The 22,103-nt window shown below is 45.9% G+C and overlaps 1 protein-coding gene across 4 annotated transcripts; it reads right to left on the bottom strand.

Moving 5' to 3' along the window:
• Positions 1-222: 222 nt before the first annotated feature.
• lnx2b (ligand of numb-protein X 2b) lies at positions 223-16,580 on the bottom strand. 4 transcript variants are annotated; one of them, XM_067247835.1, is made up of 10 exons: positions 16,381-16,580; positions 10,554-11,163; positions 9,339-9,532; positions 7,798-7,997; positions 5,716-6,138; positions 5,391-5,534; positions 4,094-4,268; positions 3,698-3,941; positions 3,311-3,469; positions 223-3,211 (listed from the first exon to the last, which is right to left on the bottom strand). In XM_067247835.1, the coding sequence occupies exons 2-10, from the start codon at positions 10,949-10,951 to the stop codon at positions 3,076-3,078; spliced, it is 2,073 nt and encodes a 690-aa protein (XP_067103936.1). In that variant the 5' UTR covers positions 10,952-11,163; positions 16,381-16,580; the 3' UTR covers positions 223-3,075. The 4 variants fall into 4 exon arrangements, with proteins under 4 accessions (XP_067103936.1, XP_067103935.1, XP_067103938.1 ...); XM_067247834.1 differs by having other exon boundaries at positions 10,554-11,308; XM_067247837.1 differs by having other exon boundaries at positions 10,554-11,155; positions 16,372-16,580.
• Between the last annotated feature and the right edge of the window lie 5,523 nt (positions 16,581-22,103).

Here is a 22,103-nt window from a genome sequence, read left to right on the forward strand (position 1 = left end):
GCTTACCCACTGAGCAACAGAGGTTTCCTGCAAAGTAACATTTTACAAGACGGTGTAATTGCCCTTTTGACACCAATAAATGCCAAAGGACAACTACATTTTGTTTCTGCTTATGCCAAGTTATAAAACAGAATACTGTGCCTTCTAATCATACTTACAAAACAAGTGAAAGTTTGCTGAAGGATTTCTAAGAACTCGTTCACAAAATACAGTGACGATAAGTAGACTTTTCTTGAATTTACTTATTTATTTCTGCAACATGGAAAAATATTAAACAGAATTGTACAGCTTACCGTCTATTAGGGGTGGGAATGTTTAGTTACCTTCTGATTCGATTAGATTCTTGGGTTCACGATTCGATAAAAAATCGATTCACGATTTTTTACCAAATTGCGATTCAATATATATGCTTACATAAAAAAAAAATGCATCGATGTGAGTCGATAGAAGACTGAATTTTTTCAGAATTTCTTTGATTGGAATATTTTTTGGGTAATGCGTCGTGTAGGTGTTGGATTTAAATCTTTATGGTCTTAAAATGTCTTAAAAGGTCTTAAATTAGATTTACTGAAACCTGCAGGAACCCTGAACAAGGTGCTGAATCGTTAACCTAACATGACAGACTGTAATTACTTGACACTTTTTTTTAACTAAGGAATACTATTAACATAAACAACCAAGACTGGATGGGATGGAACTGTTTGCAGAAAATCCTGGGGTTACCAAATCACAACCCCCATACCCTAGTCAGGGAACTGCTTTGTTCTGAGAAGAGGGTTATTTTATAGACCCCTTTGTTCAGTTTTATTGCTCACATTGTCTTGTTGGGATGTGGAAAGATCACAGGATCAAGGAAGGTTAACTATACTGTCCTACACTAGCTTGATCAAATCCGCAAAAAGGTGCAATACTTGTTAAGTCGTCCATTGAAGCAAATCTCTTGCTGAATGTCAGTGATATGTATCTGACAGTGTTAGCAGCCAGTTACTTTTAACTCTTTAACATCTGAAAGTACACATCACATTATAATACAATTAATCATCGTTAAACAATTTGTAATTACAGTAATATTTTATGAACTAACCAAAGCAGAGGTTGGACATATTAATATGAAGCTGTGCAATGTGTAAGATTATCCATGTTTAGCCTCTAGGGGGCAGACTGAGACATCAAGAGAGTGGGTGCATTTAATGATGTACAGTGCATGCACATTAAACACTTGACATGTGAACATTTGGAACCCCTGCAGATATTTAAATGTAATTATGTGTCAATGGTTGTCTTGAGTACACAAGCACCTGGAATCCACTTGAAAACATGACACATTTGTATCCCATATTTTTTACGTCCCACTTGAGTTGAGCCTTGCTTAGAGACAGGCATAATTTAGACTTAGTGTCCTTGAGTTCTGTGTCAGGTCCTTGACGCAGCAGTCTGATTTACATCCTGCTCAGCCCTCTCCTAAGCTGTCTCTTGTGGGGACGTGGCTTGTCCACTCACCCTTCATGCCACTCCAGATGAGTGCTACCCCCACAGAACAGGCAGAAGCCTGGGGAGCAGTAGTAAAGACAGGCCCTTTCTGATGACTGCACATATGGGACCACAGGCTCGTGGTCAGCACTAGAACATCTTCTTCACAGAATCCAAATCAATCAGTTCACTTTATTAATCCCTAAGGAAATTCAAGTGTTTAGGTATCTTTGGATGGCAGGAGTGCGTGTTGCATTGGTTCGACCCATCTTGGTAGTACTTTTACATTTCCTAATTACTGGAAATTCACCAAAGGAACCACATACCAAACAAAAACCTTATTTGTATTCTTTAAGAGTTTATTGAACATTATGAAAGAGAGGGGTGGGCCTCAAGATGCAATGCCTCTATTTTGCAACCACGCTAAACATAATGAAGAATGAAACTCTACAGAGTACATTAACCAAATGTTCTCATGTTCTGAGAGAGGCATCTGTGTGTTTCTGAATACATCCTGACTAAGCAACAATCACGCACTAACTGTGAAACAGTAGTTCCGGGCTTCTCCTTTCTCTCCACTGAACACGTTAAATACAACACACTGAGTAACCTTAACACTGCTCGTTTCTCCCCTCTCTAACACAGAATCAGGTGGTAGCTAATGAGGAAGAAACAGCATTTTTGGTTTTGTGGTAATTAAGGCAAGTATACATTTTGATTTGTCCTTCAACATGTACAAGGCACCCACATTTATCAAAGACATTCGGTATGCAGTATGTAGTATTGCACTGAAATAAGAGAATTACAGTACAGTGGTACATCAGGAATTCATCAAGTCATAAAAAAAAAATTCTAAGCAGGCATTGTGTCCTTCCATAGTCTTCCATATGGATGAAACTGGTCAAATAAAAGTAGTTAAAAAAGACAGGAATGAATGAGGATAGGATGGGAAAATCTGACTTTGGCATACATAATCAACAGACTTTCTTTCCTCATCATTAAGTTGTGTCTTCTTCATTGACATGTGGAGTTTTAGGGACATTAGAAAATGTATACAATATCTCAGAACTTTGGATAATGCACATTAATCAGTCTTCCAGATCGTCATTATCAAATGAAGAGATGATCAATAGCAACAGTAGAGGAACACAAAATCTGCTATGAACCAATGTTTATAAAGCTTTCAAGACACAGGGTAAAAACAATGAAGCTACATCTCCAGCTTACCTCCAGCTGCAGTTCACTGATTGTCTTTGTTTCATCTTCCACCCTGATTAAACCAATTTGTTCACTGAGTCACACAAACTGCCATTTAAAAATGTCAACTACTGCATAAAAGCACTAAAAATCGTTCACATCAGTCTGCTTGGACAAAGTCTAAGTAGACACAGTATAACAATGTACACCCAACAACGTTACCTTGTAAAATAAAAATCAAATTATATAAACCTTTCATATTTCCCAAAAAAAAAAATTCTAGTTGTGAGATTCAACCAGTGTCTATGTTGTTTGTGTGAGATGAAGGCAGACAAGAGAGTGGCTCAGTGGTAATTGCGGCTGAGCAGAGCGTGTGTGTAAGTATATATATATACATATATGTGTGTGTCACACCAGGCTCCCTGGCCAGGACACCACGGTCAGTGTGACTTTATTCTTCTGCAGCTTGAGCATGGGGATGAGAGAGGAGTTGTTCATGCCGACCGTGGTGGCTCCGTTCACAGCCACAATCTCATCACCACATCTGCAAGGGAGAGCACACATCCTTTAGCATTCCATTCACTAACTGACTGCTCAGAAGATATGGGGCGCAAGGCGATAGGTAGCGTGTTCTGCCACTCACTTGAGGCGTCCGTCAAAGTGGGCGGGAGTACCAGGCACGATGGTCTTGATGAAGAAGGGCTGCTGCCCGTGGCTCTCCTCATAGCCGCCCACGATGCTGAAGCCCCAGCTCTCACTGTTGGTCTTCAGCAGGACGATGTCTCGGCACCAGTGCATGTGACTGCAGACACACCAAACAACACGTTTACGTCCCTGTTAGCTGTAGAAGGACGCCCAAAACCCACTCAATCACAACTGCGTCCGGCCTCTGGGCAAAAGGCCAAATGTTCCAAACACGACTATTGTTATGACGTTCGCCGTCATGCCAGATATGTTTATTGCACGACAGCTATGCAGGGAGAACCTCATATCAGCGTCTGTGAAGCAGAGAGCATGTGGAAGCTTCTACCTGGGCAGGCCCAGCCAGCGAGTCCACAGCGGGGCCCAGTTAAGGTCGTCTTCTCGTGGGCTCTCTGTGTAATCCAGCTCCTCCGTGTTTGCGGCCTCGGCCTCCTCCTCCGCGTCCTCGGCCAGGGTCTGGATGACCCGCAGCACCACCTGGGACTGGGCCGTCTGGGCCTTCAGGACCGACACGGCCTCGTTGTAGGTGAGCTGGGTCAGGTCCACCCCGTTGATGCTGAGCAGGATGTCCCCTGGGAAACGGAACTCAGAATGTTACGATCCAGTGTCGTCCTTCCTTTCAAAAGGGTCACACGTCCTTTACACATGGGAGGACACACCCGTGTGAACGGGTCTGTGGTGTGATGTCATCACGGCTGTGAGGAGCCTTGTGTCCAGTTTTTACCAGTTTTTATGGTGCCGTCTCGGTGAAGGCAGCCCACCGGCTGGACACTGGTGATGTAGACGGGAAGGCGGCTGCGACAGTCCCTGCCCCCAGCGATGGTGATGCCTAGGGACAGGCGAGGCTCCTTCTTCAGGCTCACTGTCTTCTCCTGGCTGGAGAAACCTCCTGGAGGGTCCTGGACAACACATACACACACACAGTCATGACTTTACTTGCCAACAAAAAGCCCCCATTAAAAAGGTGGGGTGAAACCAGATGAAGACTGAAAAATGCCTTAATATCCCAATAGCTGACAACTATATTGCGTCTGTATGGTTGACTGACTGGAAATTCATGTCCAGGTGTATGGATGGCAGCCATCAAGTGAAACGTTTCCATTTCCTTTCCTTAATTGAATCGTCTCACGACGCTGCTTGTACAAACAAATGTGAGGCGTTTCAGAAGCAGCTGAGCCATGGGAGCAGAGGTAACGTGCAAGGAACGACACTCCGCTCTCGTAGCGGAGGGCACGTGTGGAAATCCACAGCTTCTTTCTTTCTCTCCCTTTCTCCCACACTGGAGCCTGTAAACCTTCAGAGGTGACTGGGTGGGAGGTGGGGGGTGTAGATGGGGGAGGGGAGGGCTCTTCCTTCCCCCCCCAGTGGGCCCACTACCCCCCCCCCCTGCAAGACTAAAAGACTGTTCTCTGCAGGCGAAAGCTAACTGTCACCAGCTTTGATCCTCTGCCACCCAAAGAAACAAACAAACAAGACAAGACTCTGGCCCCGTAGCGGCAGAGTGAGCAGCACTCTGGTCCTTTTGATCAAGCCAGAGAAGGGCTTTTATCTCCAGACACAGCCACAGGCGCCTGCTGCCCAGGGCCCATCACCCCTGACTGGGACTTCGGGGGAGTTTTTGGACGTGCTAGCCCTAAAGTCCTGATGGTGACACAACAAGGGTTTGGGTCGACTGAATTGTGGTGAACTAGACTGGAGGTAGGACCAACTGAGGTGAGACGATTGCTGTTACGTCCATGTAGACAAGGACTAATTTAACCCTGTGCTCATACATTAAACAGTACTTGAAACACACAAATGTATTTTTTTATATTTTGTTTTCTAAAGAGGAGAGTTGGGATTATGCTATTGTTGTGTGTCATGTTCCTCAACAGTGTGTGTTTTAAGATGACACACTTACCACTGTTTGACTATCAGAAAGCTTATCTGTTGCACTTACTGTCGGCAGTATTTGCATGTTGAATTAGATAAAACCTACCACTAAAAGGAAGGAATGTAAATGTATCAGTTGATGATTATACCTTCATGAAGGTGGAGCGTCGCTTGAAGTACTGGGGTTCAGGAGCCCTGCGGGCCCCCCGGACAGGAACCTCTCCACTGGTGCCCCCCTCCTCTACGGCCTCCGTCTGCCTCATCACCACAAAGTTCACCCGCACCTCACTGGCCTGGACACACACACACACACACACACATCAGTCCTAACTCCCACAATACAGCCATCAAGTGTGTCCTATAAACACAGCTACCCAAAAAAGCCACTTAGGTATGTAATTCCTTACTGACCACACACGGTTCTACTTTAGCTAGTTAGCATGACACGTCACACGCTGTGTCAGTCGGCTCTACCTGGATGATCTGAGCGGCGCTCTCCGGCGTGCCGTGCCTCAGGTCGTGACCGTTGATGGCCAGCACCTTGTCGTTGTTCCTCAGCTTCCCGTCCTTGGCCGCCAGCCCGCCGGTCAGCAGGTCCAGGATGAACACCCCCGACTCGTCCGACTTGCGGATCAGCTTGATGCCCAGCGGCTCTGAGCACTCCCGCTTCACCAGCGTCACCTGGATCACCGTGCCGGGGTTGTGGGCTGCCGCCGGCACGCTGCCGTGGGAGGGCGTGGAGGTGGTGGAGGAGGGGGCTGGGTGGTGCTCAGGGCGGGGGTGTCTGGGGTTGAAGCCCTTCTCCTGCATGACAGTGAACCTGAGCAGGGAACATGGCCGCCGCAGCACGGCGATGGCCCGGCAATGAGGGATGGAGGCTAGGCTGATGTCGTTTGCCTGGAAACAGAACACCACAGAGCGCTGGAGTCAACACCCTTCCCCAAAACTATAGTGATCCTGTATATAGTGGACTCACACATACAAATATGGCTTTGACAAGGAACGCAACATTGAGGTGCATTACAAAGAGCATTCATGATATTGTTAAAACAGACCCAATCCCTCTGTCTTTGCAGTAAAAATCTGGCTCGAGATACTTTTAAAGCTACTTCCTGTTATTGACTTGTCCGTTTTCCTATTTGCCTGTTCCAGTATTTTGGCATTCCTGCTACAACAGTTAATGCTGTTTAATGTTGGTCCGCCTGCCAACCACCTCCACTAGAAAGCGATGAAAATGCTCTCAGTGCCCTCTTTACAAGCCTCATCCCAGAAAAGTCCTTCTTAAATCGATGCATTGATTCAAGGGGAAGAGTGCGATTCAATTTCAAGAAATTAGGAATGCAATCTCCGCTCCCACAATACATATCTTTTTACAGCCCCCGGCCATCTACAAATGCCAAAAGATTGGGGTGGGGTTGAAGGGTAATGTTACTGATCCAGAGGCAGCCCATTGGCTGAAAAGTTTTAATTATCCTTTCCATGACTGTCATTGGTCAGCCTGGAGCAAGAGCGGAGTTTTGGAGGGCATTCTGAGACAGTGGTGCCAGTGCTGGGAGAAAACACGTCTGTCATCTCAGTTTACAGCAGTACCACATTCCAGGACAGCCGGAGGAAAGAAATCCAAGGAGAGAAAAAGAGAATGAGAGAAAAGAGAAGGGGGGGTGAGTGAGAGAGATATTCTGGGAGAGAGGAAGCTGAAGGTACCTTTATGAAATCTCCTTCAAAGTCTTATCCATTACCTTTACATGAAGCTTTCACCAAAACGTTTGAACAATATTTACTGTGAACAAAGCACTATCATGAGGGGGTCACTGAGGGGGGGCAAAAAAACAAGCTTATTGAATAAGCTGTGCTTTAAAGACAAGAGGACAACAGCAAATCATGAATCTTCCTTCATCTTCTGGTCTTTTGTCAAGTTGGCTAGTACTGGAAAGGTCCCTAGACTTTTTCATAATCAACATTAGTAATACATTAGTAAGCCAGGTCTTTAAGCTATGCACCTTGGTCTTCTGGTGTAGGAGGGGGGTCAATCAGTAAAGGAAGGGGGAGTTCTGTGTGTCATGCATGCCTGGCAGTGCCCTGCCCTACCTGTTGCTATTGAGCTGAACACCCGTCTGTCCAGAATATCTGCTTCCCCATCAACAAATGCCTCTATCAACAGTGGGTCAGGAAAACCTAGGGGACCAGTGTGTATGTGACAATAACCCCACAGGATGGGTGAAACCATCTCAATGAGTACAAAACACACACTAATGTGTTTTGCACTGCACTCCCAAATCCACTGATTTAGCAGGTAATCCACTGGAGTTACGTTTCCAGTGCCAACTCAAAACAAAGACAAACACAGTAGGGGATTTATAGAGGGAATCTGTTCACTGTGTGTCCAGCTCAGTCAGAAGGACAAAGACACATCATTCCCTTTCATGTCATATCTTGGTGACATCACTGATGACTGGATGGATAACAGTGCCATGAAGAGAAGCATGTGCCATGATTATGTGCCATGATCTAACTAATCGTGTTGGATCCCTACTAGGGCTGCAGTGTCTCCCTCACCTCCAGGATGTGGTCACCGGGCGCCAGCCGGCCATCACGGGCAGCCAAAGAATCACGCACAATCTCCTGGATGACGATGTTACCCAAGGGTGTGTCCTTCCCACCCACGATCCGCAAGCCCAGCTCCTCCTCTGGCTCATCCCGGAACATCTCCACCACATTAGCCTCTGCCACCAGGCTGGAGCGCACCGGGGTGGAGTCTGGAGAGGGTAGAGGGGATCAGACATGAGTGTGGAAGGATGTGTGCGTGTAGGCAGAAACACACATACAGGAATGTGCACACAAAGTATCGATCTGCCCATCTTAGATTTCCTGTAAGCCCACACACACACACACACACACACACGCACGCACGCACACGCACCTGTGATTTGGACATGTCAAAGGCAAGAGGCAACACATTTGTTAAGTCAGTCATGGAAATCGTCAATCTGTAATAATTTCAACTGACACCATTGTCCTTTGGCAGGAAACTGAAAAACTGTTTTTCCAGCATGACACACTCACTGGCGTGCACAGGCAGGCAGGCTGTAAGATCAGGCAGGCTGTAAGATCAGGCACCATCTGGCATGGTGTGCGACAGTCTGTTGGTGGATTTGGAATGTAGAACCTTGAATCAACAGTCACTCACCTTCTTTCACAACCAGACGATTAGAAAACTTACTGTATGGACACATTTGTTTTCACAAAGATGAGTTTGTATTCACTCTGATAACAAGCACCATATAAAAAGTTTATTTTAGGACTTTCAGAGATCTGGTTGTCTAGCCGTCCCTTTGTTCCTGGGCAGCATGAAGGTTTAAAGTTTAGCAAATAACAGCTGACCAAACAGAATTTATTCTGTCTATGTAATTCATGCATACATTTTGAGCCTTTGACTTAGAATGTAGCTAAATTAGTCATGTAATGTGAATATCACACATTTAATACCCCCATCTCATCAGTGAGGGAAAGTTATTGTCGTCCAACTATATTAAAGGATTGTAGATCTGATCCAGACAGAGATTTCAACAGATGTTAGTTGACTCATGTTCTGAAGATCTCATCTCATTATCCGTGAGTCTGGTATTCCAGAGCCCAAGGCTAATCGATGTCGGTGTCATCCAGTTCTGACAGGCTTTATCCTGGAACGGCTGCTGACCACATCAAAGGGAGCTTTTGGTTTTCTCTTAAATCAACATAGCGGGCAAACCATTTCCTCTCCCGGTCTTTTACACTCAGGGCTTCAACAAACTCCTCTCACCTCCAAAGACAGGATTGACACGGTGATACTGGCTTGTTGATGCTGAGAATGATACAGCTTTTTGTTGACAAACACCCCCCACCCCACCCTGAAAAAAAGCATTGCCCTCTCATAGTGTTCCTATAAATAGAGCAGTCACGCTCTCCGGTGTTATGTCCGTCACGTTTACAGTCATGCGGTGAAGCCTAAAACAGAGAGTTCTTCCCAAATAGATTATTCCATTGACATGACCACGGTTTGCTAGAGTGAGCACTTACTCTGCAAGAGGTCGTGTGGCCAGTAAGAAGTGACAGCTTACCATCCTCTGCCTCCTCGTAGGCGGGGTTTATGAGTCCTGGCTCTGCCTGGCTCCGGGTGGGGGTGCGGGACGTCGCGGGCGTGTGTTTGGCATCGGCTCCAGCCTCCCCCTCGCCCCTGCTCGCCTTTAACTCATTCCAGGGAGGCCTCTTCCTCCTCTCGCCCTCCTCCCTCAGCCTCCGGAAAACAAGACATCTGAGAAAGGAGACGGAAAAACAGAAGAAGAAAAAAAGAGAGAGAGGGAGAGAAACTGGGTTAACATTTAATCAACCCTAGAGACAAATCTCAAATCTTGGCCAAGGTCTTTTTTATATAGGGGAAAAAATAGGATTGTGTTCATTCATTATTTTCTGGGAAAACAAGGACGGAAATTGTCTTCCATTTCTGCCTTTAGGAAGATTAATCGGAGGTGTGGAGAATGATTGAACAGACTTAGTGAACTAGTGAAGGAGGGAGAGAGGCAGAGAGATGGGAGAGAAGGAGGGAGAGTGGATGGAATGAAGGGGAGAAGTGCTATGCAGATGAGCAGGCTATTCTACTGCATTGCAGGGACTGTGAGGGGGACAGGTCGAGTCTGACGGTGAGTCAGTCAGTCAGGCTGGCTGGCAGTGTTGTTACTGCTGCTGTTCTTCCAGGATGAACTTTGCCTCCAGTCTGTTTGCACTGGGAGGCTGCAGCTGGAGAAAGCTGCCACTAACACAACCTTTACCCACTCCTGATTGCATCATCCCCGACCATTGACACGAGAATAACGGCAGACAGCTGTAGTCATGTACGGGGTAAGAAAGCCTCATCCCTTTTCTCCAGTTAACTAAGAAAACTGTCTAGGCAAATGGTTTACTAGGTTGGCTTTCCTTTAACTCAAGCTTTGTGTATTATTTTTCAGAAACAAATCTTCACTCTGTACTCAATCCAGACAACTCCTGTTATATATACACACACACACACACACACACACACACACACACACACACACACACACACACACACACACACACACACACACACACACACACACACGTCTATACATTCCTCTCTCCTTCCATTTGATACCTTCTCTTCCTACCTCCATCCCCAGCCACCCTCTCCCAGCCACCCTCTCCCAGCCACCCTCTCCCAGCCACCCTCTCCCAGCCACCCTCTCCCAGCCACCCTCTCCCAGCCACCCTCTCCCAGGCCCCCTCTCCCAGGCCCCCTCTCCCAGGCCCCCTCTCACCTGTTGTGCAGGTGTGGCTGCAACTCGCAGCGCTGCATGGTCTGTTGGCACTCTGCATGATGGGGGCAGAGCACGGTGAGCTTGTCCAGCAGGTTCCTGACCAGCAGGCTGGAGGGCCGGCACTGGTGCAGCTGCAGCCTCAGGCGGTCCACGGGGCAGAAGTCCTGCTCCTTCAGGAAGCTGCTGATGCACTGGAAGCAGTAGGTGTGCCCACAGGGCGTGTCCATGGGCCGCAGCAGGGGCTGCAGACAGATGTGGCACACCAGCTCGTCATCCACCTCGTCCTGGTACTCGTACAGGTGGCTCTCCTGGCCATCGTGCTGCTGGCCGCACTCCTTGCACAGCTTGGCCCACGTGAGGCTGCCACTGCCGCTGCTGGGCAGCTTGGGCTCCGTCATGGCCGCCCGCTGACAGACCCCGGCTTCCCTGCGTTCCAGGTGAAGAGATCTGGCGGGGAGGGGGTTTGCTCTTCTGACTGCTGTCCCAGAGAGGATGCTGCCTAGCTCAGCTCATTCAAAGCGTACATCCCAGACTTAATCCATTCAAAGAGGGAAGTTGAGACCATGATCCAGCGTTCCCCTGCTCCTCTTCAGGTCTCCATACTGGGTCTCTACAGAGAGAGAAACACAAAGAGGTCTGCCGTTGGAGTCGCTGGGTTCCTACTCATACCGGTCGGCTGTACAGGAAATGACACAAATCCACAGAGCAGCAACAATATGGAAGAGGGCTGCAGGTGTTTCCTCTCAACGAGTTTCCTGAGGGACAAAGGGAATTCTCGTTTTGGCTAAATGTCACTTTGTGCTTCATTAAAAGGGGTAAACTCCATGAAATGAGGCAAGAAAAGTGGAGAAAAACGAGTCAAGTCAACCCCCCTCTAGTGTGAAGGAACAAAGGCATGCGCTAGGAGAGAATGAGAACTCTGAACGAACTGAGCAGAAATGCAATCCCCATCACTAATGACCCTCTCACGTCCAATAACCAGAGGTCTGCGTCCCTCTGTGAGGTTCTTAATCTCCAGTAATTCCCTCTCTTAGGGAGAAGAACGATTATAAATGCATTCCATTACAGACGTTTGGCCACTCACACGACACGCAAGCTAAAAAAAAAAACGAAAAAAAGAGCGAATAGATATCTCGCACAACTACCTGCTCATACAATATCCGACATCTCAACTTCACGGCAGCGCCAACATCCATCTATTCAGAGGAGAGCAAAACACTAAATATTTCAGAGTACTTACTGTACAGAATGTGCCAACGCAGCAAACAGGCTATCGTGCTGTGTTTACATGTCTCAGTTCCTCCTAATTCATCACCGTTGAATAAACCCTCAGCAAGGATACAGTGAGCCCAGGACCCTTACCCCCCACCCCACCCCCCCCCCCCCAGTCCCTAAACTCCCCTCTGACCCCCCTCCAGAGGTCAGCCCAGGCACAGGCGCCCTGTGTTGTGTCTCCTAGGTTATTAGCTCTGTTCCACCCACCTGAGATGATGATAGCAGCGTTGTCAAGCGCCCGGCAGCCACCGCATGCAAACAACAAACTCTAACCTCACAGCTTTGCTGGCTGCCTGCAGCCCAACTGAAACCAGAGCCCTACATCTCCGGCACACAGGCAGACTATGTGTGTGTGTGTGAGTGTGTGTGTGCGTGCGTGCGTGTATGTATGTGTGTGTGTTCGCTGCACCGGGAAAGGGGGAGTGGTGTGACTAGGCACAGAGTAGATCAGCTGAGAGGAGGGGAGCAGAACCGTTCAGCCTGCCTCCCTCCGTCGAGAAAAAAAAAATGGGTGGGGGGGGGGGGGGGTGGTGGTAGAGAGCTGTTCAGACTGCTGATGTCGCACTAGCGCAGGCAAAACATTCTCCGAGGCCAAACCCTGGGCTGGCCAATTACAGAGACTGAAGGTGAGCATGTGTGCACGCATACACACACGCATGCTTTTATGTGAGCTCGCAATGAAAATCACGCACGCGCACACTGCTTGAGGTCAAGCAGGACACTGATCTCCCTCTCTCTCTCATCGCCTTTCTCTTTGCTCAAGTGATACCCCTTCTTGTAATGTATAGGGGTCATGGATCCTCACGCAAACTGAAGGAAACACAGAGGAGAAACCAGGCTGTGCTACATTTCATTGAACATTCACAGGACCTTCTTACTGATGAATATCTGACAGTGAAATCAGATGAGTGACATGAGTGTTGGTCATCAAATGGTATTCTAAGTATAAACAAATGTAAAAGGGAAGAAATGCTTATTTTTGTCTGAATGTTTTTTAGACAACCTTGATAGGTACAAAGTTTTTTTAATTATGATTTTTTAAATTAATTTCGGTTTATGTGGCAAAACAAGGTCCCACTCCAGATGCATAAATCAGTTAACTGAGCAGAGATGTTTGGGAATGCAGCTTGGAACAGAACTAGCAGTTGAGGATTGAATTGAGGATTCAGCTCATGTCTTGGCTGAAGCAGCGAGGCAGAAGTGAGCCAGCCAGCCGGGCAGGCAGGAAGGCAAGCCAGGACAGGCAGTGACCCTGGTAGTGATGGATGGCTGGCTCCTCAGCCTCTCTGGATGGGTGCAGGGCTTCTCACATCCAGGCACAGGCTGTTCACAAGCCATGTGTCAACGTCCACATCCCCCCCATACTAATACACAGCTTCACAATGTTGTGACTGCTCCTCAAGGATACACACACACACACAGCTCAGAGGTGAAGCTTGTTGTCAGGCGGCGTCAGCTGATCCATTTTTCTTCCTATACACATTACCATATCATATGTTTTTATGGTTTCCTCTGCCTATGGGAAGTACTGGAATAGAATCCTCAACAAGTGTAATAATGTTATCCAAATACAGTGACTACTTAAAAGGCAGTGGAATGAGTCAAATGGATTATACTTTCCCCTTGAAGTTATAACCTGGTTAACAGCCATGCCTTGTGCTGAAAGGTGACTTTGATAGAGAGAGAGGGGGGGGGGCTTTAGCCAAATGCCTTCAAAATCATGTGACATTCTAAGCTTTGTAGGTAAATGTCTTGGCCTCCAGGGTCCTCTGGGAGCTTACCAGAGGTGGCATTCTCTGGAAGCTTCTCTCTCAACAAGGGAGGGCAGCAGTTTGTTCAGATAGAGTGCATATCTGTATGAGTCACGTGTGCTGCCACACCTTTGTGGGGTGAACACATGAAGTCATAAAGGAGGTGGTAACCTTCCCTTGACGTCAACAGTATTAGATCATGTGTGTGTTGTCTGCCTCACTGTCACCGCCTGTCAGGATGAACAGAAATTACAAACAAATGGCCCCAGAACTCCCAAAACAGCTTAGTCTTCTAAAGTTCACAATTCTTCATAGCTCCTCCCCCTCCCTCCTCCCCTAGTCTGACTGTATGGTTCGCCATGCTGGAGTCCTGTGCATGGCACCATGGTCTCTGCTAAAAAAACACATCCATGCTAAAGCACCCAATCACAGTGGTTCTAATCCTCATACTATTCAGCAGCAGACTACCGTCTCCGCATACCAAACTGGACTACAACAGCAGCCGGGGCATACACATCTCAACCAGGAATTCCCATGACTTGAAGTATAGCTCTCTGTTGAATAGAGTGTGTAAAAAGTATTTCAACAATGAGGCTTTCAGTAAAGTTTCTCCTTGAAACCACGCTCCTGTTCCACCTGTGTTCCAATGGCAAGTTGTGTTTGCTGATACAAGTTTATATTTTAGAAGGAGAATTGATCATTAGAAAACTATTTTGCAAGTATGTTAGCACAGCAGAAAACTGTTGTACTGATTAAACAAGCAATAAAACTGGCCTTCTTTAGAATAGATGAATATCCTGAGCATCAGAAATTGTAGGTTTGATTACAGGCTCAAAAAGGAATGAAACAAAAAACTTTCTTCTGAAACTTATTCTTGTTCTGTGAAATGAAGGGGGAGTCAGTTGGATGAGCGGTGAGGGAGTCGGGCTAGTAATCCGAAGGTTGCCAGTTCGATTCCCGGTCATGCCAACTGACGTTGTGTCTTTGGGCAAGGCACTTCACCCTACTTGCCTCGGGGGAATGTCCCTGTACTTACTGTAAGTCGCTCTGGATAAGAGCGTCTGCTAAATGACTAAATGTAAATGAAGGCTATTCCAAGCCAATAAACTGAATTCATCATTCAACTCTGTGTACTATTCCCTTTGAACAACTGGTTCCAACCAGAATAGAAAGAGTAGTTTGAGAAACAGATGCATCACAGGTCAACTGGAAGCTTCATTAAGTATTGCCCACAAAACACCAATCTCAACTTCAACTATGAAGAGTCAACTCTGGGATGCTGACCTTTGAGGCAGAGTTGCAAAGAAAATGCAATTTCTCAAACTGGGCAATAAAAGGAAAATATTAAGATGGGCAAAAGAACACAGAAACTGGACAGAAGAAGATTGGGGAAAAAGTGTTATGGATAGACTAATCTACATTTGAGGTGTTTGAATCACAAAGAAAATAATTTGGGAGACACAGATCAACTGAGAAGATGAGGTTGAGAAGATGGGAAGATGACAGATGGTGCTTGAAGCCATCTGTCAAGCATGGTGGAGGCAATGAGATGGTCCTTAAGGGTTTAGGTTGGTTGAGGGGCAGTTCTATGGGCGTATATGAAGCCCTCTGTGACATACTTGCGTGTAAAAAGGGCTATACAAATACATTTTGATTTGAGTCTGGGGGTGTGTTGATGGTGGTAAAATGGGAGATTTGTACAGTGTAAAAGAGATATTGAAGAGGGAGAGCTATCACTCCATTTTGCAATGCCATGCCATAGCCTGTGGACAGCACTTGATTGAGCCCATGTCCACCTACAACAGGACAATGACCCAAAGCACAGCTCAGTCCAAACTATGAGCTGGTATTCTTTCTATAATGCAGTGGCCAGCACAGTCATCGGATCTCAACCCTACTGAGCTGTTGTGGGAACAGCTCGACTGTGTGGTAAGTAAGAAGGGCCCATCAAGCCAAACCAATGTGGGAGGTGCTTCAAGAAGCATGGTGCTTCAAATGGATGACTCTGACAAAAGCAAAGTTTGAAGGACACATTAATCATTTAAATGAAAAATAATATAGTTTCTGACCCTGTCAATGATTTCCTATTCATTTAGATATTTCCCATTCAAACAAAGTTAATGTATGTTTTCATGGAGAGAAAAAAAAAACTAATTTCTAAGTGACCCCTAACTTTTTAATGGTAGTGCGTATATGTATACTACGTGTGTGTGTGTGTGTGTGTGTGTGTGTGTGTGTGTGTGTGTGTGTGTGTGTGTGTGTGTGTGTGTGTGTGTGTGTGTGTGTGTGTGTGTGTGTGTGTGTGTGTGTTCGTGTGTGGCACACAAGCTTAACAACGTTGTGTCACGTTAGGAACAGAGGCAATCATTCAAGACTCCTTGGTCTAAAACCATAAATAATTCACTGTCCTCATTGACAGCATGTGACAAGGTTAACAACCAAGCAGACCCCCCCAACCCACATTCATGACTACATGTGATAAATCCATTAAGAATGAACTGTGATTACATATCTAACGTTTGTACCTCCAACATTACAGCCCTGTTTTCCCTGTTTTTCAAACACTTAGCCTACACTTAGTAAACAGAAACTCACACATTAGTCTACCATTCATCGCGCTCACCTTCGCATTAAACTTAAGATCCAAGGCAATCCTCTAATGGGTTGACAGACTTCTTTTTCATTTTTTTCCACATCATCATACACATACATATATACGTTTACATTATAAAACTGTAATTATTATGTGGTGTTCAGAGTTGAATGTAATGTTACGTATATGGGATCGAAACTCATCTTACCTGGGAAGGTTTTTTTCCGGAAGTAATAAAACAAAGAAAGCTATGCTGAAACAGTAGTCTTACTATGAGAGCGCGAAAAACCTTGCTGGGCGGACAAACAAGAGACAAACGAATCCTTTCACGTTGCATTTACCGTGTAATATCCCTGCTTATTTATTAATCACACGACGCCGCCTCAGGTGTTGAGTCATACGGTAACATTCCCAGTTTCGAACAACAAAAAAACTAGGATCTGACGTTCGCTACAGGAAGTCCGGGCAGGTAGCTCAGTGTAGTTATTCCGCAGGTAAATTGAAATACTATCTTGGTCCACCTTTTGGTCCAGTACATAATACACCATAATAACTGTCAGTTCCTAAATGTTTTGTTTTGTTTAGCGAGATTGCACATTTTACACATTAGCTGTAGCCTATAATAATTAATCTACTGACACAAACATAGGCCTACACTTGAAAAAACAATTTAAATGATTTTGATGATGATTTTAGACTCTACAGTTTAATTCTAAAGAAATGCAATGAGTATGTAATCAACAACATTTTACAGATACATTTCCCAACTTGTCTTTCATATATTATATTGGATTGGTCAAGTCACTATGACAGTTTAACACATGTTTTCCCTTCTAGATTTCCCTAACTAGATTTGTGACCAAGAATCACATTGAATTCAAAGGAACAGTCTGAATGATGCCCAATAAAGTAATAATACTTGCTTTGGGACCCTGCCAGTTAAAAGGCTTTTGACACATAAACAGTGTTAGCCTAATACCCCCTGCAGGATGGAAGGGAAGTCTCTGTAATAAAACCTCTGTTAGGGGCTGTTCCCCGGTGATTTATAGATCAGATGAGGAAACCCAAATGTAAGACTGGCTCACTGGCATGTGCTAGCTGGACACAATTGCCCACTTTAACAATACTTCAATTCATAAAATGTATTTGTATTTACATTATATACACCTAAACTGACTGAACATCAGTTATTTAACTCAGTATCATCTTTGGGCAAACATTTATCATGACATTAGATCATATAACGATTGAGTTTATCTGCTCAGTCAGTTTGATGATTGCGTCTGAAAACTGAAACTGAAAATGTAGACGTGTGAGATAAATGCAGCATGATAAGATAAAAGTATGTTTTCAATAGTCCTCTGGACTACTGAAGACTGTCACATTGAAACATGAGCTTTGATAAGTTAGTGACACCATGTGGTTAGTGCCTTGCTTATGAGTAAGGTTTCACTACTTAACGAAAGTAAAGTGTTTAATTGATATTTGAATCCATGCAACTTTGCTTCTACATTACAGTGTATCTGGCTTGGCTGTTGACGAGAAACCTTGAAAGTGAGGAGAAGGTGATGAGAAGGGGGGAAAAGTAAGAGACAAGGTAAACAATGGCCTGACAATGAAACACATCCTGACTCCCTCGCTCTCACAGGGCAGACCAGCGCTCCTCTGTTTGAGCTCAACCAGGCTGTTTGTCTTTCCTGGGATCTGTAAACATCCTCAACACAAACAAGATCCTCTGTATCGGTAGAGAATAAACTCACACCATTGAGCCAGCTGCAGTCTCACTCTGCCAAGGTCTTTGATGTCCTTGGAAGAGAGCTGGTAATGAAGGCCTCTTACGTTTTAATCCTTTTAATTGGAGCTTGTAAGCTACATATACCTTTCTTTGACAGATATGTCATGGTTGAGCCCCTGAGGACATGGGGTATGTATCGTGTCTGTAATCCACAGTGACACAGGGAGATATTCTCGCTTTCTTCTTGCCTAATGTCCTGTTAAATAAAGGCGTTTAGAAATGCATTTAGTTATTTTTCTCAATTATGAAGGGAGATCTTTCACTGTTTCAAGGCTTTTAGAATGACTCAATACAGTGGAGCTTCAAATGAGCATGTCTCAGTTGCTTTAAAAAAGTGCCCCATTTTAAGAACGACCTAGGTTGACATCTGCATCTTTGTGCAAATTGATGCGTGTGATTACTTACTAACATGAACACACGCACATAAACACGCATACAGGTTCGAATATAGTGCCGTGAATATCTGCTTTATTGCTTAACTATTGCTAGGTTGGGAACTGAGGCCACATTAACTCTGCAGGCTGTTTCCACCCCTGTCCCCTCCCCTCCTGGCTGACCAAACCAGAACTCCCTACACCTTCCCCTAGGCCAGACAGTAAGGCATCTGGCTCAGGCCACAGCTTGCACCCCCGTCCCCAGGCTCTGTCTGGCCTCCACATGAAGGCCCTAAATCAGTGACCAGAGAGACTACAGAGGGGTAGCCCCCATACCCCCCACATGGCCATACTGTGACATTCAAGTGTCACTTCAACATGCTGGCGAGGGAGACCAGAAGCCGGCTCCTAACCATAGACCATGACACTTCAAGGGTCTTCTGGTTTTCAGGATCAGTTAGATTGTTTCTTGTGTGTTTGGACTTCCAGATGATTCATCATTCCTTAAATACTATTATGGGCAATAAAAAGTTGACTTGTGTTTCTTAGCTTCATGAACAATCTGGCTTCATGAACAATCTGGCTCCATGAACAATCTGGACGTTCATAGAGTTAAGTACTATACTGTGCAAAGTCATGCATATCATATCAAGCATAATCCTCAGAGATGCAACAAACTCAGAGATCAGAAATAGTGTAAAGAGAGGGAATCATTCATTGGACAGAGTGTGAGAGAAAGTGAGAATGAGAGAATACAGCCTACTCTCCCTAATTTGTCCATTGACCTATCTGTTTTCTCTGTTCAATTGTTTGCCAGTCCTCTGTAGCCGAGGTTGATCCTCAGAGTGCTTGTTTGTACCTGCCGTGTCGCTCTGCTCGTCCACCCAGCATGACACTCTGTAATCCCTTATCAGGCTCTCACAGATCAAAGACCCATGGGGATCCTTATCAGGTAACATCTCCTCCACCCCCAGCCCCTCTCTCAATGAAGCCCCCCTCTCAGAACTGTGCTGACCTGAACTGCACACGTTGCTCCTGGTGGCACTTTGGCCTTTCCTCTTCTTATCAATACGAAGGGCTTGCCCAGATAAGGCAGCCCTCGCCTGAGGAGAGAGGGAGGTTGCTCGTCTCTTCCCCAACCCTGCTTGGCCACATTGTTGTGCCTATTCAGGTTAATTTTGTGGTTATCCCAATCTGATCTCACCGACTCATTTTAAGATTCAGCTTTTTCAGGTCTCATGTTTGCATCCTTTTCTGCATGCTTTAAAAAAACATTTGCATTCAGTTCAATTGGTATATGTGTTGTCTCCGTGTTTAAACAAGGGCTTGTTTTAAAAAAAGAAATGAATTCCGTCGGCAGTCAGAAAAAGACATCAGCTCTGTTCCAGTCTCCTTCCATCATCCGAGACTCTAAACTCACATTTCCCCCTCCTTAGATAACACAACAGTCCATCTGTCTGGCGTGTATTTATGGGTGTGCAGACAACACAGACAGGGTAAACTGGTGTCCAAAGTCACGACCTAGCCCTGACCTGGATGAAGGAAATGGTCACGCTGCTCAAGACAAAGCAGCTTGAGGAGAGAGTCTGAGGGGCTGGGCGGTCGACCTCCAACAATGGGGGCCGCGCACTCAGACTCTGGGCCACACAAAGGCCAGGGCAGCCCCCTCCTCCCTTGCTCACACATTGCAATAGAGCTGGCATTTCACGCAGGCCTGTGAACAGCCATTCAATCAAACTACTGTTTAACCCGACCCTTAGCCTACACAGAAATCAAGAAGAGTCTGGTGGGATGTATTTAGGAAAGTGACCTCATGGACCCTCTGCAAATGGCCACCCCAGCTACTTCTGTTTCACCAGGTCCAGAAAATTGTTAGTCTTCAAAAAAGACAATTGTCACCTTGACCAGTGTTCAGATAAGTTAAGATACCAGCACAAATTAGTCAAAGTGTTTCATATGCTTTTTCTTTTTATGAAAGGTAATCTAAGTATGGCATCCATTGAAGCCTGTACTTAATAGGGTAGTCCCTTACATGGCTGGAGGTGATTGTAAGGGCCAATAACTCCCTGGGGAATGAGAGACAGTGCCAGACCCTTCGTCTGGGTCAACTGCCCTCTGGCCAGTGCTGAAAAAGAACCAGAAGCCCACCTTTCCTCTCAATGGACTGCTCCTCCCCTTCTACCTGTCTATGGCTTGGATCAAGGTGTGGGGGCTGCATATCAAACAGGCTGGAGCCTTTGATGTGGATAGAAACACAAACACTGACTTGACCTGAGTCGTAACAGCTTATTTGTCCCCTTTAGTCATTCATGGGCTCCTAGTTGAATGTGTATGGCTTCAAAGGCTTGCTGCGTGGATCAGGGGTACAGTAGCCATGGTGGCTCTGAGAGGTCTCTGACCTAATGGGTCGAGGGTCTGGGGGAAGGCCATCTGGCTTCCTGTTCCTTAGATTTGATATTGATTTATTGGCTGTACATGTGAAGATAGGAGGACACCAGCTGCTAGGAGACCAGAGCTCTTAGCTCTCCCCCAGCCTCCTCCTCCTCCTCCTCCCAGACAATGAGCCTCTTCTGCATCTGTATCACTGTGTTGTCTCAGAGCATTGGAGTCCATTTGAATACTATACAACACACCACTACACAATACAACTATGTTGTGCACAGGGCATTTTTTTTGCCAAGAAGGGCAGAATGCTGTTTTTAGTTCATGGAAACTAGAGAGTAACTGTCTGACCACATTTCTTCACACACGATAGACACAGGCAATAGATTGATTCCCCAAATAGGGAATGGAGTGTCAATAGCACAGACTATAAAGAAAGCCTTATATTACCTTGACAAATGTAGTTTATATATCTGTTATGAGATGCTAGGTTGTTCAGGGCATTGCTAACTCCTTCCCTCTCACAGTTAACCCATTACAGAAACCATTAATTTACAAGGTTGCTTCTGTGCATAAAAACTCTCCCCTTCCTGTGAAGTGGGCCAGAGAGTGTGGCCTGAGCCTCGCAGGGCTAGATTACAGGTGTCGGCCTAGACCCTCGGTGAGTTGTGATTATTCCTCACACCCCCTACTCTCAGTATTTCATCCCCCACTCTCAACCTTCAAATCCCCACCCCCATCCTTTTTTTTCTCTTTCTCTCCCTGCCCATTCCCACCCAATACAAGCCTGTGATGTGGCTGTCTCAGATAATGAGGTGAGAATTTTATTGCAGCAGTCTCTGAGCCTGGCACCAGTCTGTGAGGAGGAGGAGAACTGAGGACTTCTGCGTCTCCCACACCATTGCTGGTCACAAGCGCCCTCTACTGGTTCAGATAAACCACAGTAAACCCACACTTCCAGCTCATCTTGAGCTTCAAAGTGAGCATAACAATGCCCTGACCAGCCTCCTCCTGCTGCTATGTGCCAGTTCCTGGGACATGGAGGCCTCAGAGGACAAAGAGATTTCTGAAACTCCAGTGCTAGTTTGTGAAGGATACATACATATTCAGGAAACCAGAGGGCACTATATACGTGCGGTAAAGAGGCAGTGCTCTATCCTCACTCCAGGCAGTGCTCTATCCTCACTCCATACAAAGGGTGGTGGGTGAGTACAATGTGAGGGGGGGAGAGGAAGAGCATCAGATGATACCAAGGTTCAACGGAGACAGAGTGGCAACAGATACACTGGGTTTCCCCCATTAAATCACTCAGGCACCAGTTGATAAGATGCAGCACACAACACGAGCACACTTCACACCACTTATCTTTTAAGAAAGCCA

The sequence above is a fragment of the Osmerus mordax genome, chromosome 12, assembly GCF_038355195.1.
Source record: "Osmerus mordax isolate fOsmMor3 chromosome 12, fOsmMor3.pri, whole genome shotgun sequence".
Lineage (NCBI taxonomy): Eukaryota > Metazoa > Chordata > Actinopteri > Osmeriformes > Osmeridae > Osmerus > Osmerus mordax.

Excerpts from the sequence above, each read along its gene's own strand:
- lnx2b (XM_067247835.1), bottom strand. The coding sequence starts at position 10,951 with ATGACGGAGCCCAAGCTGCCCAGCAGCGGCAGTGGCAGCCTCACGTGG. Across the intron at positions 3,470-3,697 it reads CGCTGGCTGGGCCTGCCCAG|TCACATGCACTGGTGCCGAG; the intron begins GTAGAAGCTTCC and ends GTGTGTCTGCAG. Across the intron at positions 3,212-3,310 it reads CACTTTGACGGACGCCTCAA|ATGTGGTGATGAGATTGTGG; the intron begins GTGAGTGGCAGA and ends TCTCCCTTGCAG.